This window comes from Sander vitreus, chromosome 7 (genome assembly GCF_031162955.1).
Source record: "Sander vitreus isolate 19-12246 chromosome 7, sanVit1, whole genome shotgun sequence".
Taxonomy (NCBI): domain Eukaryota; kingdom Metazoa; phylum Chordata; class Actinopteri; order Perciformes; family Percidae; genus Sander; species Sander vitreus.
The window spans coordinates 8411776-8427624 of NC_135861.1; the positions used below are offsets into that span (position 1 = coordinate 8411776).

General features: G+C 39.3%; 2 protein-coding genes across 3 annotated transcripts in view; one reads left to right on the forward strand and one right to left on the reverse strand.

The window, feature by feature from the left end:
- mtor (mechanistic target of rapamycin kinase) overlaps nucleotides 1-15849 on the forward strand; it is a 93639-nt gene that overhangs the window by 31565 nt on the left and 46225 nt on the right. The window lies entirely within an intron of this gene.
- On the reverse strand, nucleotides 645-4390 carry angptl7 (angiopoietin-like 7). Its single transcript, XM_078254430.1, has 5 exons — nucleotides 3851-4390; nucleotides 2296-2396; nucleotides 1982-2176; nucleotides 1548-1743; nucleotides 645-1421 (listed from the first exon to the last, which is right to left on the reverse strand). Exons 1-5 carry the CDS (start codon nucleotides 4209-4211, stop codon nucleotides 1249-1251), a joined length of 1026 nt encoding a protein of 341 aa, XP_078110556.1. The 5' UTR covers nucleotides 4212-4390; the 3' UTR covers nucleotides 645-1248.

A 15849-nucleotide genomic window follows, 5' to 3' on the forward strand; every position in this document is an offset into this window, starting at 1 on the left:
AGTAAAGCTTGTTAGTCATTAGAATTGTGTTGTACCGTCAATAGTAACTGACCTCTTATAGATGCAGTTGAACCATCCACCACTTTTCAAGGTCTGCTTTTGTTGTTGGATATAGACAGACCTGGTCATTTATCACCACCCAAAGGTCCCCTTTGGGTCTCCTTCATTCCACCGTGGTCATCTTTTCTAAAGGGCAGAGATACATGTCCAGCTTTAATTAGATTTTTACTCTTGACTGAATGTGTCACCTTGTAAAAGGAAGAGAATTTCACTAAGCCTACCACTGAGGCTGTATAGGCAGTGGTCCCTGTCTGTAGGTATTTGAATGCTCAAAGGAATTCTTTGTTGGTTCAAAGCGTAGCAAGACGGTGTTATTGTTTTCAAGGTAGTCAACCTAAAGGCATTTAAGTTGACAGGCAGAAGTGTGTGTGTGTGGTCTTCATTCCTGCATTTGGCTTAGGTCCCCTGGGACCTTGGGCCAAGATGACAGTAGATGAGTCAGAGGTTGTTGGTTCAAGGCAAATATGTTGCTATTATTGGACAAGAATGGACACAAAATCTCCATTGAGTTTGTCACGTTTCAACTGTGCTATTAAACGAAAAGAATAGTGTTGAAAAAAACAGTTTGAGACAGGTTATACCACTCTTTTAAAAAATATGTTTATTTTCTATCACATAAAACTAAAACATAAAAACATAATTACAGAGCTGTACACATTTTACAAATGACACATTTCCATCATCAATGGTTTAGGTTTTACAATAAAATGCAGTGTAATTCATAGGAAGTACCTTCGGTGGTTAATCCCATTCCAGCAACTCACAAAGATAATTAGTTCCTACCAGTTTTTAATGATTTATACCTGTACCAGACCACTCTGGACTGATTCTTGCTACTACCCATAAATGGCTTGTGTTAACTACAACATACATCTAATGCTTTCAAGACAAATGAGAGAAGGAATCAAAATCCAGTTACCCATATGGGACAGTGGTAAAAGAGCATCTATCAAAGCTTTTGAAAAATAAAATATTTTACTGATAAATACACAGAATGAACTACAATTTACAATCAACCACAGCAAAAACATTACACATTCATCTGACTGAAACTTAACCAGACCATCACAAACTACATTTTCATTCCTTTCGCAGTCATGGGAAAGCACAATTTGGTTGAACAGGTATTAGTGAGATCTCTCAGCATTCATGCGTATGATCTTGGTCCAGGACACACAGCTGAAGCACTTATGGTTGAAAATTCACTGGCCGGACCTTCATCTCCACTTTCTTGAGGGAGTAGTTGGACCCGTGCCAGCCATACCAAGTGATTCCATCTGCGTTCTTTGTTATGTGCTGACCGTAGCGGTAAAAAACGCCATTCAAGTTTGAGTCAGTGCAGCAGTTGTACCAGTAACCACCTGGAAGGAGATGAAGGAAAAATAAATAGACTTAATGTTAATTGGAGGGAAATATGTATCTACTATGTATCTACTAATTACTGCAAGGATGGATTTCTGTGGGTTACTGTGGCATTAATAATTTACCTTTGCGCAGGGAAGCACAGTCATCCACACATTTGTCATTGTCCTTGTTGACGGTGCTGAAGTTGGTGTTGTTGTGGTAGCGCAAGGAGTCTCCAGCGTTCCCGCTGTAGTTGGCAAGGAAGAGCTTGTAGCTGTTAAGCTCATTACCCACAGAGAAAAAGCCATACTCTGCATAGCGTGTCTCTCCAGCCCAGTCCTACATTGGAAAACACATATAACAGGATTTAGAGAGGGACAGTTATAAAACCTGAGAATATTGTCTGTCATGGTCTGCCTAACATCTCTAAAAAGGAGTTTGATTCATTATTAATTTTCTTACGCTCAGTACCCATAGAAACCATTTGGTTCTGTGTTCATGCCCTTTTACTTTTGGCAATGAAATGGGTCGTACAAGCGTTAAAGCTTACATGGGTGCCATGTTTTCCAACACGTACCTCCATCTCAATCCTGAGCACACTGGGCTGCCTTGTTAGACGGAAGATGTTGTCATTGCCGAGCCAGAAGTCTCCGCGGATGGATCCAAAACCACTTTTGTACTGCTTCCAGTCACGGTTGAATGATGTCAGTCCGATTTTGCGCCTTTGGATCAAAGTCCAACCACCTCCATTTGTCTCCATATCACAGAAGACCTGAAAGTATTTACCAATATAATGTAATATGTATATGTAATGTAATATAATGCGATGCCTCACTATCACCTTTTACACCTAAAAGTACACAACATTGAAATAATAATAATAATTCTTACGGTCAGCTCAGGTGTACCCAGAAACTCATCTTTAGGCAGTTTGTACTCGCCAGAAATCTTGTAGTTCTTGCTGTACAGGGATGCACAGTCATATGTGGCATCTGGAAAAAAATAATCTCTTCAGTTATGATAAAACCATATGCAGTTTCTTAAAAATGTGAATGCCATAAATTCTCACAGCTTTATGGATATCCAAGTGATTGGGCAGATGAAAAAGTGACCTTTACCCCCACCAAAAGCAAAATAGATCAAAACGGAGGGAAATATGCACAGCATGGCTCCGATTTTTGCATAGTTCCCCTCTTTTACTCCTGTTGCAGTATGGTGATGCCATTAATAGGGCTATGAGATCGCTATGGAGCAATGAGCCCAATACTTTAAAAAGTCTGTGTAAAAGAAAAAGAGGTGGACACCTTCCACTTCTAATCTTTGCATCCCTTCCTGTTCTGCCCTCCTGTCTCTAATTTACTCAAGTTTTAAAAAGGCCTCTGTGTTCCCTTTGCCAGTGACATAAATGTGGCCCTGCTAGACCACACAGTTAAGGTATTGAAATAATAAACTACGTCATGCCTGGTTAACCTCCCTGCAGCAGCCAGTGCTGATTAGTGGTGTGTAAAGTTCAGATGAATGTCGGAGATGATTTGGCTTTGATGGACCTCTTAATGGACAGCCCTGCAGATGGGACTTCAGCTCCAAATGAATGCTTTTGACTGCTGTCAGGCAGCTCAGATAAGTGTGTGCACTGTAATCTACCTCGCAACCAATTCAAAGCAGTTTTCTGAGACCCACAAAGCAATGGACATGGCTGATTATAGTTTTTCACAGCTAAGATATAAAAATAGTGTCTTGTGTGCAAACTAGTTGGCCTATTTAAGGACATTGCAGTGAAATGAGGGCTTGTTATTTAGAAGAGTATATCTTTTCAACTTATTGTAAATTATTCAAATTAAACTGATAATTGAATTGAAAACAAAATTGAGACGGGCTGAAAAGGTTGGTAGGCAAACAGTACATTCAGTCATATCTTAAATATTTGTCCATGTGTGGAAATAATTTTGTGATGAATTTGTGAATTTGACACCAGTGTGAATTTGACACCAGCTGCTCAACAGGCTAAAGAGAGATGATGATGAAAAGAGAGTTGTCAATTGTGCACATGATTTAATTCATTTACATTTTATTTATAGTGTCAAGTCATAACAGAAGTTATCTCAGGACACATTACATATAGAGTAGGTCTAGACCGCACTATAATTTACAGAGAGCCAACAATTCCCCCAAGATTGCATTGCATTGGCGAGAGTAACTGATGATGTTAGAGTCACTGATGGATCAGTTTTACCATGTGTGAACATTTTACAAACTCTCCAGAACTATTTTGTTTATTTAAATTGCTTTCACGTAAATTCATTTTGGCACAAATAATCGTTAAACTAAAAATTCTTTCTGCAATTTTTGAGATGTTATGACACCAACCAGCAGCACACAGAACGTTGGTCAGTGTGTCATTGAATTCCTACTTTATTAACAGCTGTTAAAAAGTGTTGATGCTCACCTGATGAAGTCTGAGTAGCAGACTGCAAGGTTTGTAGCTGCATGATCTCCACACGGTTGTTGATCTCTGAGTATTTGCTCTCTGCCTCTGTAACCCGGGCTTCTTGCTGCCGATTGTGCTTGTCCAGCTCCATTATTTGCTTCACAATGTTCATCAAGTCTGTCTCCTGCTTGCGACCCATCTCCTCGAGGAGACTAGTCAGATTGGCCACCTGAACCTTGAGAGAACGTACCTCATCACAGCACTGAGCCTTTGGAGGCTTTGGAGGTGCCAGTCTCTTCCTGGGATTCTGGGCCCATGTCTCAGCCAACAGGAGCAGTGTGACCCCCAGAGCCACTATGCTCAGATTTACTTTTGCCATTTTCTAGATTTTCACAAATCTTTTGATTGCTTTCAGTATTTAAGAGTAGTCTATCCCTGTAGAAGGTCTTTGCCGGAAATATCAAACGGACAATAGCTTTGGCTGACCAAGTTGGAGCTCCTCTTTGACCAATGGCTTCCCCAGACTCTGTCTTATATCCACAGTGAAGCCCTCCTCTGCCTGAACATCTTAAATATTTAGCATGTGGGTCCTCCCCCTCTCTCCCAGTGCACACTAGTCACCGTGCTGACCCTCTCCAACCTTCAGGGTGAAGGACCTTTCCAGTCCCTTTCCAATTTGGTCTTTACGCGCCAAGAGACGTGTGAAGTCATTTAAGTACTCTTTATTGTAGGTTAACAGTTCTATTGATGCTACCTTTTTTGGCAGATGTTGAAACATGCATGTTTTCTGCAGAGCCTTTCAGCATAAAATTTCAAAGGGTATTGAGACAAAGAGAAAGGCTTAGTAAAACCTCGAGGATAAAATTAGGCCAAAATACAGTCCATTAAGCGGAAAGAATTTGTTCAGGAGAAGACAGGCACAGTCTGAATATGCTGTCTACATGTGTAAAGGCTTAACATTTTGCCACCACACACGTGCTGCATTTTTTTAAGTAGCTAAAATGGTATACTGTTACCCACTAGAGAACAACAGAATTAAGTGATATTCTTGTGGCTTTAATGAATAACCGAAGGGTGCTTCTGTCTTATAGCACAGACAACACTGACATTGGTGTTCATGTTGCATTACTACTGCAAAATCTACAATTTAATAATTATTTAATAGATTGGGGAAAGCAATGTAATTGGACAAATATTCTCATGAATATTCAGTTTATGTCAAGTCGATTTTTTATTTATATACCGCCAAATCACAACAGAAGTAATCTCATTACACTTTTCATATAGAGCAGGTCTAGACCATATTCTTCTACTAGAGCTAAAATATGAATGGAAGATGAATCAATAATTGTTTTTCAACCTTTAGTTTATTCAGGAGAGTTTAACTGATAAATTGCCTGTTAACTGACAAAAAAGAGCCTCTTCAGATCAATGCATCACTCTCCTGCATAATCACTGTCCATCTAGTGATTAATACTGCTGCTCTTCTTTTTTTTTTACGTGTGTAAATAAATGAGTGCATATGTGGACCCACTCATAAAAACATTGCTCCACAGTATTACAAGTGGTCAAAACGCCACAGGGTACATTTGAGGCAAATGTATACATTTTCTAAAAAGGACTAAAGGAGCTCTGCACAATAGTTTAGTGTTTTTGTAATACTGTACACTATTGGAAAGAAACATTCATGGCACATACAATGGTCATTGTGGTTGGAGCCAAATTTGTAACACCTACAATTGTGGATGGTACAAAGCAGCCTTATGCCAGTGAAAGTGTTCCTTGGTGGTTTGATCCACCATTTACAACCTGGTGCTGAATGTGGTGCGTTTGTGTGGCTAAATGACAATGTTTGCAAAATTCCTGCTTTTGGGTCAGCTTCTCTTTTAACATTTCTAACAGGCCAATTGCTGGCTGTGGGTGGAAATAACACCTTTGCATTGTCAGACATCAGAGAGGCTTTCTTGAATCTTCAATCTGTGGAATTTCTAGCTCATCCCCTGAGGAGCTGCCAGCCTTGCCAATTTAGAGGAGACGCCTTTAGAGATTAAGGCCAAAGGGGTGGTTGTGGGGTTTTGGGGGGTGTATGCCTTGGGCATTGAGACAACAGATCATGCATGACTTTTATGATACTCAGCTATGTGTGATCATTGCTGTGCAAAATAGGTGAACTGCCATGATGAAGTGCCAGAGTATGCTGTAAATACAGGGAGTTGTGCGTAACAATTTTAACTGAGACATGGCTGAACCAGGACATTCCTGTCAGTTTTTACTTGAATTTTATGGCTTTGCACTCCTCCACATGGACAGGAATGGAGTGTCTGGAAAAGGCGTTTGCACATTCATAGACAAGAAACAGTGTTGACTGTATATGTATGAAAACACAACACTGAGCTACTCTTTTTAAGCCTTTAAAGACCAATAGATTTGCCTCAAATGTACCCTGTGGAGGCTTTGACCACTTGTAGCACTGTGGAGCAATGTTTTGTGAGTTGGTCAGTATCTAGTGTATGTTCATATGGATGATGGGATACACATTCCTGTTGGGACTAAAACTTAACATCTATAAGTGAAAATATTTTACAGTTGCACTATTTGCAATTCGAGACACCATAATCCCCAAACATGTATCCCTATTTATGCCATGGCTTGCATTTTAATTCCTTGTACTGTACGTTACCCTGCACTGTACGGGGCGGCATGATACTTACTAATCCTGAGTAAGTTATATAAATGTATGTAACCCCATGGAAGCACAAAGCTTGGAGCTGAGGGGCATATAGGGTTGACGGAATATCACCACTGTGAAACAAATATAAAACTTGACACTTTTACCTTAGTCTCCCATTTTACTACATAATCTCACATTACTAGCAGAGACCTTGTTGTTTTTTAACTGTAGGCTTTTTGTGTCCCTCCTACCAAATGTTTGGCAGGCGTCCATCACTTTTCCTCCCATGGTCAGGCAAACAAATAAGGAAACACTTTTGATGGTTCTGCTCTGCATCATCTTTGTGTCACGGAAACTGCGGTTCAGAGCACAAATTGCCAAATATTACATAATTAATGGTCTGTTATTGCTTTGATGTTTCACAGTGTTGAAGCTAAATGTTTGGATGTGTATAGCTCTTCCTTTAACTGATTAACATTGATCCTTGAATGTTGCTGGCCACTTTTTACAACTGGTCACCGCTTTGCAATTTCCCATGTACTTCAAAAAAATATATATTGACATGTGCTTTCAGTTTTCTGTATTTGTTTGATTTGTAAGACCCATATGGGAGTAATAAGCCATTTGTCATCTTTATACAAACCTAATAGGTTGCCTTCATGTTCAGTTTGCTGCACATGTGTTTTTAACTGCCAGACAAATTCTGCACTCTGGTTAGATCATAGGCATGACCCTCCTCTTGATTTTTCCCCTTTGTCAAAAAATAACAACAATTCTCCATAATGTCATGCTCAGGCCCAATATTTATGTGGCTCAGTCACATGTATCTACTGGTGCTTGTAGCATAAAACCGCAAACAAATGTGATGATTGCAGGGTAGGTTCAGTCACCACATAATGATCTCCTGGATATTCATTCTTGCCATTATATTTTAAAATCGTGCTATGCTATCTACCAGAGAGAAACTATTTAAAGGTAATCCAATTAGGAGAAGTATGTTTGCTATGATATGTTAAATATAATTGAGTTACATTAGAAACTAGTTCTAACTCTGCTGCCAACAGCAGAAGGTTTACTGGTCTGAATGTTTGCTCTATTTTCTAACCTTAGCTTCTGTCAAAATAATAGCTACAGTTGACAGATGTTTCTAACTAATACTATTATAAAAATAATGTGATGTTTGATGGTGCGTAGTGCCTGTTGACCTTAAATCTTAACCTTAAGTCATTGATGTGCGTCAGTCTCTTGGAAAAATGTGGATAATTTGCCTTCCTGGATTTTCTCATTGTGAGTCACATCTCACTCTCCAGCAATGCATCCCAGCGGCATCACTTTCCTCTGGTCCTGGACTCTGTCATTCAGTGCTTGTACAAGAAAGTCCAGATGGATGCTGTTTTATATGTTTAGCATCATGCTGTTTCCCCTTCAAAACAGCTTCTTTAAACAGCATTTACCCTCTAACTATGTCTCACCAGGCTCTGTGTGAAAAATGCATGGCTCCTCTTAACATTAGAGGTATTCACTAAGCCTACCCAAAGCCGCCTTCTTTATATGACTTCCTTGGGAAGCCCACACATTTCATTGAACTGATTTTTTTCCTTTGCCCTGTAAGACAGGTTGGACACACTGTTGTGCTTTGCGGCAGTCATCTATCTTTGATAAGTGCGAGCTGACAAAACAAAGTGTTGTTAGTCAGAATTTTCTCACAGACGGCTTTTGTGTCCCTAAATACACTGGAAAAACGTTTTGTAATCAAACAGTGACCACCGGGGCCTAGCTGTCATCGGAGAACTCATGGGTTCAATTACAGGAAAGGCAGGAGGTAAAAGCAGGAGCCAGTGGATTCCAGGGCCTCTATCTCAAAACTTAGAATTACATAATCTTTATTAACAGTAACCTATTCCACCTGTCAGCTCTGTCCGCACAGAAGATCCTCAGTTTGAATTCTACAAATGTTATTGTTTTGGCTTATTTGAAGGCATTATATTTTCTTGTGGGGCTTACACTCAGTATTTTGTGAATCATTAATATATTCTGTGTTTAGATAAACAAAGGATGGAAATTGGAAATGGGCTCCCTGTGATTCACTTTATGATTATTTAGTTTTAAGAACAATTTTTGTTCTTTAATGTAAAAAAAGCAGTAAAACAGATACTATTGTTATTGGTAGTTATTAACATACAGTCTAGCTTAATTATTAGCACAGTTTGAATTGAAATTACATGCCGATAGGATGGATATTATCTTTTATAAGACAAGTATACCTAGGTTACCATGGATTTGAATTTTAAAATAATACATTGCATAATGATCTGCATCCCATTTAAACCTGGTCACGTATTGGGTGAAATAAACTGTTTCATATTTTCCATAATGAAGGAGACAGTATGCACCAGTGTATCCAGCTCTTAGAGTGGCAGACTTTATGCCCTGGCAGACCATCAAGAGGTCTGGTGGCTTAAGCTGGAGATGACTACCAGGTGGCGTCTTGTTGTTGCACATCGTATGCAGGTCAGGCAGCGGCCGTCTGCTCGCCACCCTTCAAACCAGTAGCTGGGACAGATAGTACAGGAGGGGAAGAAGGGTGGATAAGCCACTATCCCTTTATAAGAATTCCCCCTGCTTTTTGTAAGCACAGTTGGCCATGTGGCACTTCTTCAGAGAGACGTTTCGTGACACTGGGATGTAAAAATTGTGGGACAGAAAACCATTTGTGCCAGCATCTAGGGATCCCATTGTTTTTTTTTTTTTTTTTTTTTAGCTTTGTGGGTATTAGAGTGATCTCAGGCATTTAAGTAGGTCTAACCATTAATTGAGCTGTGTGAAAATGCAAAAAGCTCTTACTTTGTTTAATGAAGCTGTATAAGCTTTAACTACTTCTGTATCTATCTCCATGTACTTAGAATTCCTCAATAAATATGAACACAGTGTAACCAGTATAAAAACTATAAATATACTAAATACTTTTGCTTCTTTGACCAATAGCTGGTGCTTTGCTGCTTTATGACTCTACTACTACTACGACACTACTTGTTCCCATTTGTTTTGGAGAAAACTCAATTCTAGCACGAGTCAATTTCAATAGAATAATAAAAAAATAAATATCATGAACTGGCATCTTTCATTGGAAATCTTTAATGGATAATTTCACTTTAAAAATGTTGTCAATATGTTACCCGCGGAAACCAGAAACATAGTATACAGATGTCTTTGTCCACATGGCAACAGCAGCATTCCAATGAGGTAGCTGTAAGGACTTTTTTTTGGAGGCCCCTGGAGACGCTTTGTTCTGTTGGCCTCTTGACCTGAAGGTGAGGAGCCCAGGAGACACATTCTGTAGTGGTGTCCCAATGTGGTGATACTGTGGTGTAAACATGGGTGGAATGGTTTCTCCGGCTGATGTCTCAATGGCCCCCCTAACACGTCAACTTCCTTGAGGAAAAAAAATGTTGCGTGAAATTATGCGACCGATCTGTTTTCTCTATATACTGTATACTATATCAACAGGGACGTATTTTTCATTATGTGCGATACCCCTGTTTATTTGCCCTTTTCCTATGTACAATTCCATATTTCAAAGTACTAAACCTTATGATAAGCTTCACTGGGAGAGCTGATGTTGGTCATTTTGAAGAAATTCTTTCAAAGTCGAGGGATACTAAGTGTTTCCTCATGCTGCAGCATCTGCTCGGTGACGAAACAACCACCTTTTTGTCTTGATGTTTTTGAAGAAATGAGAGACAAAGGGCTAGTCAGATGGTGTCAGAGATGAGTTCAACCCTCCTTTAGCCACACACATCCCAGGGCAATCTGGAAGGAAGCGGGTGAGGTAACCACTTTCTATCCCTCCATGCTTATCTCATGCAGTGATGCATTGCTGTTTCGTAAGACACAGAGGCCAACATGTTGCGCATAATTTCCAGAGAAGATGTGTGCGTGCTACCCTTAAAGATCTATTTTGTGTTCATGTTTTACAAGTTTAAGATTTAAGTCCATATTTTAGATGGTGTTGAATGACACGGGCGTTAGGTATGTCACAACATTTAAGAGCTCCTATTATGCTCGTTATCAGCATCATATTTGTACTCTCGGGGTCTCGGGAGTTTTACATGCTTTGATGTTCAAAAAACATGTTTCTCATACTGCCCATTGCTGCAGTGCCTCCACCTGAAACACTGTAGACCAGATTGTACGTACATTTGCCAAAGTAGCGTTATTAGCGCCATGGCCAACCCGCAGAAAGCGCACTCTGTGATACATCAGCTTACGTTGTATTTACCGAACCTGCAGTTCATCAGCGCCTTTTTCTGCCCGCTATACTGTAAATTGGGCTAATTTAAAAGCGCAATTGAATGGGCGGTAGCAAAGAAATCCTGTTTGGTGCGTGTTATTTCGGCATTAGTGGTGGGAAAATGTATGTATTGACTAGTGCGCTGTAGCAAAGCGTTAAGTACTTGTGCTATGATACGGCTGAGCGCAGACTGCAATATTCCTACTGCTGATGTTATGACTGTTTGAAATGATCCTGATGCCAATTTGTAATGTAGCGAGGAGTTTAACAACTGCTGAAATGGAATGTGAATGTTGAGTCGGGGATTCAATGTCATCTTTGATTTCTGTGGGCGCAAAAGCGTTAGTACATCTGGCCCAGAGTGAGCTTTTGGCCCACCTTCCTGAAAAGCCCAGTCTGGATGGATTGGTGAGCTGGCCCACTCTGTTGTGATTGGTCAACCAAATTCAAACAAGCCACTGGGCGGACTGTGCTTGCTCAAGCACCACCTATGGGCAACATTTGAAAAACTGGGCTGGTTTCCTCAATCAATGACATCATTAATCATCTATTACATACACAAAAAAATATATAACATTCTAAAAGAGGTGAAGCATAATAGGGGCTCTTTAATCAAAGCACTATATTTCTGGGCTTCAAACCGTTTGAGATAATTTCATTGTTTGACTCTTAAAAGCACATGGTAAGATGAAGAATGTCAGTATCAAGCAGCAAATTTTAGATAACTCGTTTGTACAAAAATAAAGCAAAAGGCTTGTCCCCAAAAGCATGTTGATTTGTCTTTGTTTGAAAGGGCTTATAGAAATAAATCAGCCTTGCCTTAACCTGCCTTCATTCATCAACTGATTCACATGCCAGTAGTATAGTATCATTTTCTTTCAAAGCTGGTTTTGCTGCTAAAAACATATCCAGCTGAAAAAATAGGAATGTTTTAGACCAATTAATGTCAATCATTCTCTAATTGCCCATGACTGATGTCTGAGTGGGATTGTCGGTGCAACTTTTTCTGGACGGAGAAGGAAAACAAATGTAGTTCATGCTACACTGGTCACTGTGATAAAATGAATAAAGGATTTCCAAGACCATCAATCTTGCAAAAATCAAGACTTGCTTTAGTTCAACACTTAATAAGCAGTACTAATTTTGAAGTTCATGAAGGTTTGCATTCTTAAATTTCTTTAAAAATGTTAAATGTGTTTATAGCTTAATTTTTCTTCTTTATACAGTAGCTGGTGTGTGTGTGATGAGTGAACAGTGGATATATCCTTTGTGTGTGTGTGTTTTGAGGATTTTCATACTTGTGCCACCTGAATAAAAGAATCGTTTTGTAAAACGTGCTGATGTAGTGACTCCCACCGCTTGACATGTTTTCTTGTAAACATGAGGTCATCTTGGATGGGCCTTCGCATGCCCTGTTGTCTTAGGAAGTGTTTGTTTCAGAGACATCGGTTGAAGCAGTGTAGTGAGTGTTGTCAGCAAAGTTCCAACTCCATACGTTTCTTATTTGTAGTCTGCTCGGACAAGGCCTGTGCAATGGAAAGAACTCACCTAAGGTGCTAGATAGTTGGATTCATTCTGCCTGGGAATATTGTTGATTGCATTTTGGCTGCCACACGAATGAATGGTTTTTTTTAAGGCACAAAGTCCAAAGAAATGTCAGACAGCTAAGGCTCAGTGGTGTGAAAGTAATGGACCAGCTAAGCAGTTGCTGTTTTGGCTTGCCTTAGTCACATGTAATGATTTGTAAGGACCGAATCAAACCATGAACCTAACATGTTAAATGTATACGGGCAGCATTTTCTCTCTTGAAAAGTGATCAAACAAACTTCTTGCCCAACTCCACTAGTTTGTGATTCACATTGTGATTTTTTTCATATTTAACCTCTACTACGTATTTGAACCGTTTTTTGTGTGTGCATGCTTTGACAATGCAGTAACTAGGTTTGGCAATTCACAACTTGCACCTAATGAGAGACCTGCAGGACAGGTGTCGGTGCACCACTCTTCAGTGATGAATTAATGTACTTCCATTGAAAGCCTGTTGATAGCATTTGCCAATATTATATAAGATGTTTTTAAGAAATATCCAAACTTACAAATATGTTGAATTGATTCACATATGTTGTGAATCAATTCAATGGACCTTGATTCAGCTTTTCCTTGAACAGTGATTAGATAGCCATTCCCATTTTGAACTTATTATGTTCAACATTATGGGATGGAGTCAGCACTTGGCAAGCAAAGGGCCCAAAAAGCAGTAAGGATTAAGTGGATATCTTCCTAATTAGATTAAATTAGGTCCAGTAGTGAGGCCCAATTTTTCCTTTCTGTGAGATTCACGTACATCTTACCCTCTCTGGGGGGACATATCTGCAGTTTCCTAAAGGATCATGCTCTCTCCTCTCAACGAAATAGCCAAGCCACTTTAGAATAGTTGAGATGGGGATTATGGATTATTTTAGTAGAGTAGAAGGGATTTTGTTTCTATGGTTTAACATTTGATAAAATGCATTTCTACTCCCTCTTGCTGCTTTCTGACCCAGGGTAATCATGGTTAAATGTATTATATTAATCAGAGTCTTATGTACACATGCTGGTTTAGAGTTAGCAGTGTGATAAATAATTTGTGTTATACTCTTGAGACACACAAGTAGAGGTCAAGTGGTTTGTTTCTCTGTGTTGAAAATTGAACAGCATGCCTCTACCTAGGTCCCACCTGAAATATGCAGTCAACATTTCTGATTAAAATATGCCAAAAACATACAACATCACTATAAATCTTTGTATAGTTAAAAGCCAAATATGAAGCATGAGTCTGTTTAAGGTGATTGTTTTTCTTTCTCCTCTAGTCAGAAATGTTTAAATAGCAATGATGCAGGGCTCTGTTTTTGTAATAGAAGGAACAATAAAAATGTGCAATCATAAGGTAAGATAAAAGACCAACTGTTCTTTCTGTATTTGGCCAAATGTAGGTATAGGGTCTGCATGTGTCCTGTCAAATATGTGATTTAATTCACTCTCAGACTATTTTGTTTTGTTTACATTATAGAGTCTGACTGGCCTTGTGCTTTTTAAAAGTATCAGCTATCAAGGATCTTCTCTGCTGAACTTCTGTGGAAAAGAGCCGCATGCTAACCTCATTCAGGGTTTAGAATCAGACCACAAAGAAATCTGATTCAGGATACACAGCACATTTTTCTACATTTCATGGCATGATATAATAAATCACGACGGTTTTACAATTGTTAGGACTTAAGCTCAAGTTCTTTGCAGTGACTTGTCAATGTCTCACATGAGCAAATCTGAGAAAAGTTCCAGTTAGGAAGTGAGACTTGTGGCCCTGCACGAGAGAGAGGCTTGACAGTGGTGGTTTGATGGAGGTTTTTTATTTATTTTTAATTTGATTTATTTATTTAATTTATTTTTAAAGATTTTTTTTTGTATTTCCACCTTTTAATGGATAGGACAGTTAGATATGAAAGGGGAGAGAGAGGGGGAAGACATGCAGGAAAATCGTCACAGTCGGACTTGAACCCTGGACCTTCTGCGTCGAGGAATTAACCTCTATATATGTGCGCCTGCTCTACCCACTGAGCTAACCCGGCCACAGTTTGATGGCGTTTTTACTTGAGGAGAACTTTACGTGAGCCTTGTCATCTGGATGTGTTTAGACTGCGTGTGCTTGGAGCTGGCAGCCAGATGACTTCAGCTGAGGGACAATGAAATCTCCAGGGTCCGCAGGAGAGAAAGCCCTTATTCTGATTTGTCTCCTCAGATGAAACCACATCTGGGCAGCTTTAGCGCATACCTCTGCAGCTTGTGTGTGGTGCGACATGGAGGCCTTGCAGGTATTTGTTCATTTGATGCTAAGTTGATTATTTGACAAGTAGTAATTTGTTGGTCCAATATAAATTACCAAGTATACACAACATACCCGTGTAATATCGTCAGTGGTAGTCAGAATAATGGATAGTAGTTGTGTTTGCATGGCACTCTATCAAGCCCCATGAGGGTCACAGACAAATGCTTATTTACTAAAATGAGCTCACTTTCCCATGTTATGCAGTCACATCCTTGTCTAGTTTGATTTCCTTCAGGTCGTAAAGTCTTGCACCCTCCGTCATCCGTTTACACCAGGATCTTTTGAAAAATCACTTCAAAAACTAAAGGATGTGAAAGGACAATATTCATTGTCACACAAGGCCAAAAGATATGATGGATATCCTGCGTCACTGTTTGGTTTAGTTTGTGATAGATCTTAGAACTTTCTGAAATTTTTGTTACTGTAATACCACTTTATTTTAAGAACACTTTTTTTTTTTTTTTGAAATTTTAGTAACACAATCAGTGTTACACAAATGGTGCAGTGATTAGAGCGTATAGCTGATGGATGGATGGATGGATGTTGCACGTGGTATGTTCAGACAATGTTTCTCTCTCTCTCTTTTTTAAAATGGCTTACAAGATATACATGTAGGGCTTCACTATTCTGACAATACACTTCTGTAGCACACCTACATGACTGAAGCTACCCCACATGGCTAACATTGTTCTTATTGCATACAGGTACCAAGGAAACTTATAAAGAAGGAAGAGTCCTACGTCATTAGAATTTTGCATTGGTGCCAGACTTTGGTGCCAGCGTTGTTTTCCTTGTTATTGATCTCGAAACAGATCATGGCTCTGTCCAGCAGCAGCTACATCATGAAACATGAGCAAACTGGGCAGATCCGACATATAAATCATGATAAAACGATTAAGCTAGAAAGGCTGGAACGTAATATTTGCTACTCACCAACACTGCAGCTCCCTGTCTGTGTCTTTTACACCTTCACAAGGATTATTTCTTACTAATGGAGTTTTATATCCAAATGAATGTATAAGGGCAAGGTTCATTGACAAGCAAAGTAACAAATACCGAACCCGTAATTAATAATACAAAATTTGCCAATTAGCGCCGCCTTCTAAAAATAATAGGAAACATTATCTATAGAGATGGCTAACATTAGCCATCCTGAATATTATTAAATATCAAACAGTTTGATGGTTGGTTAG

Bases quoted from the DNA above. Each gene is read 5' to 3' on its own strand.
- angptl7 (XM_078254430.1), bottom strand. From the start codon at position 4,211: ATGGCAAAAGTAAATCTGAGCATAGTGGCTCTGGGGGTCACACTGCTC. The intron at 2,397-3,850 runs GTGAGCATCAAC...ATTTTTTTCCAG, and splicing joins TGCTACTCAGACTTCATCAG to ATGCCACATATGACTGTGCA. The intron at 2,177-2,295 runs GTAAGAATTATT...AAATACTTTCAG, and splicing joins TGGGTACACCTGAGCTGACC to GTCTTCTGTGATATGGAGAC.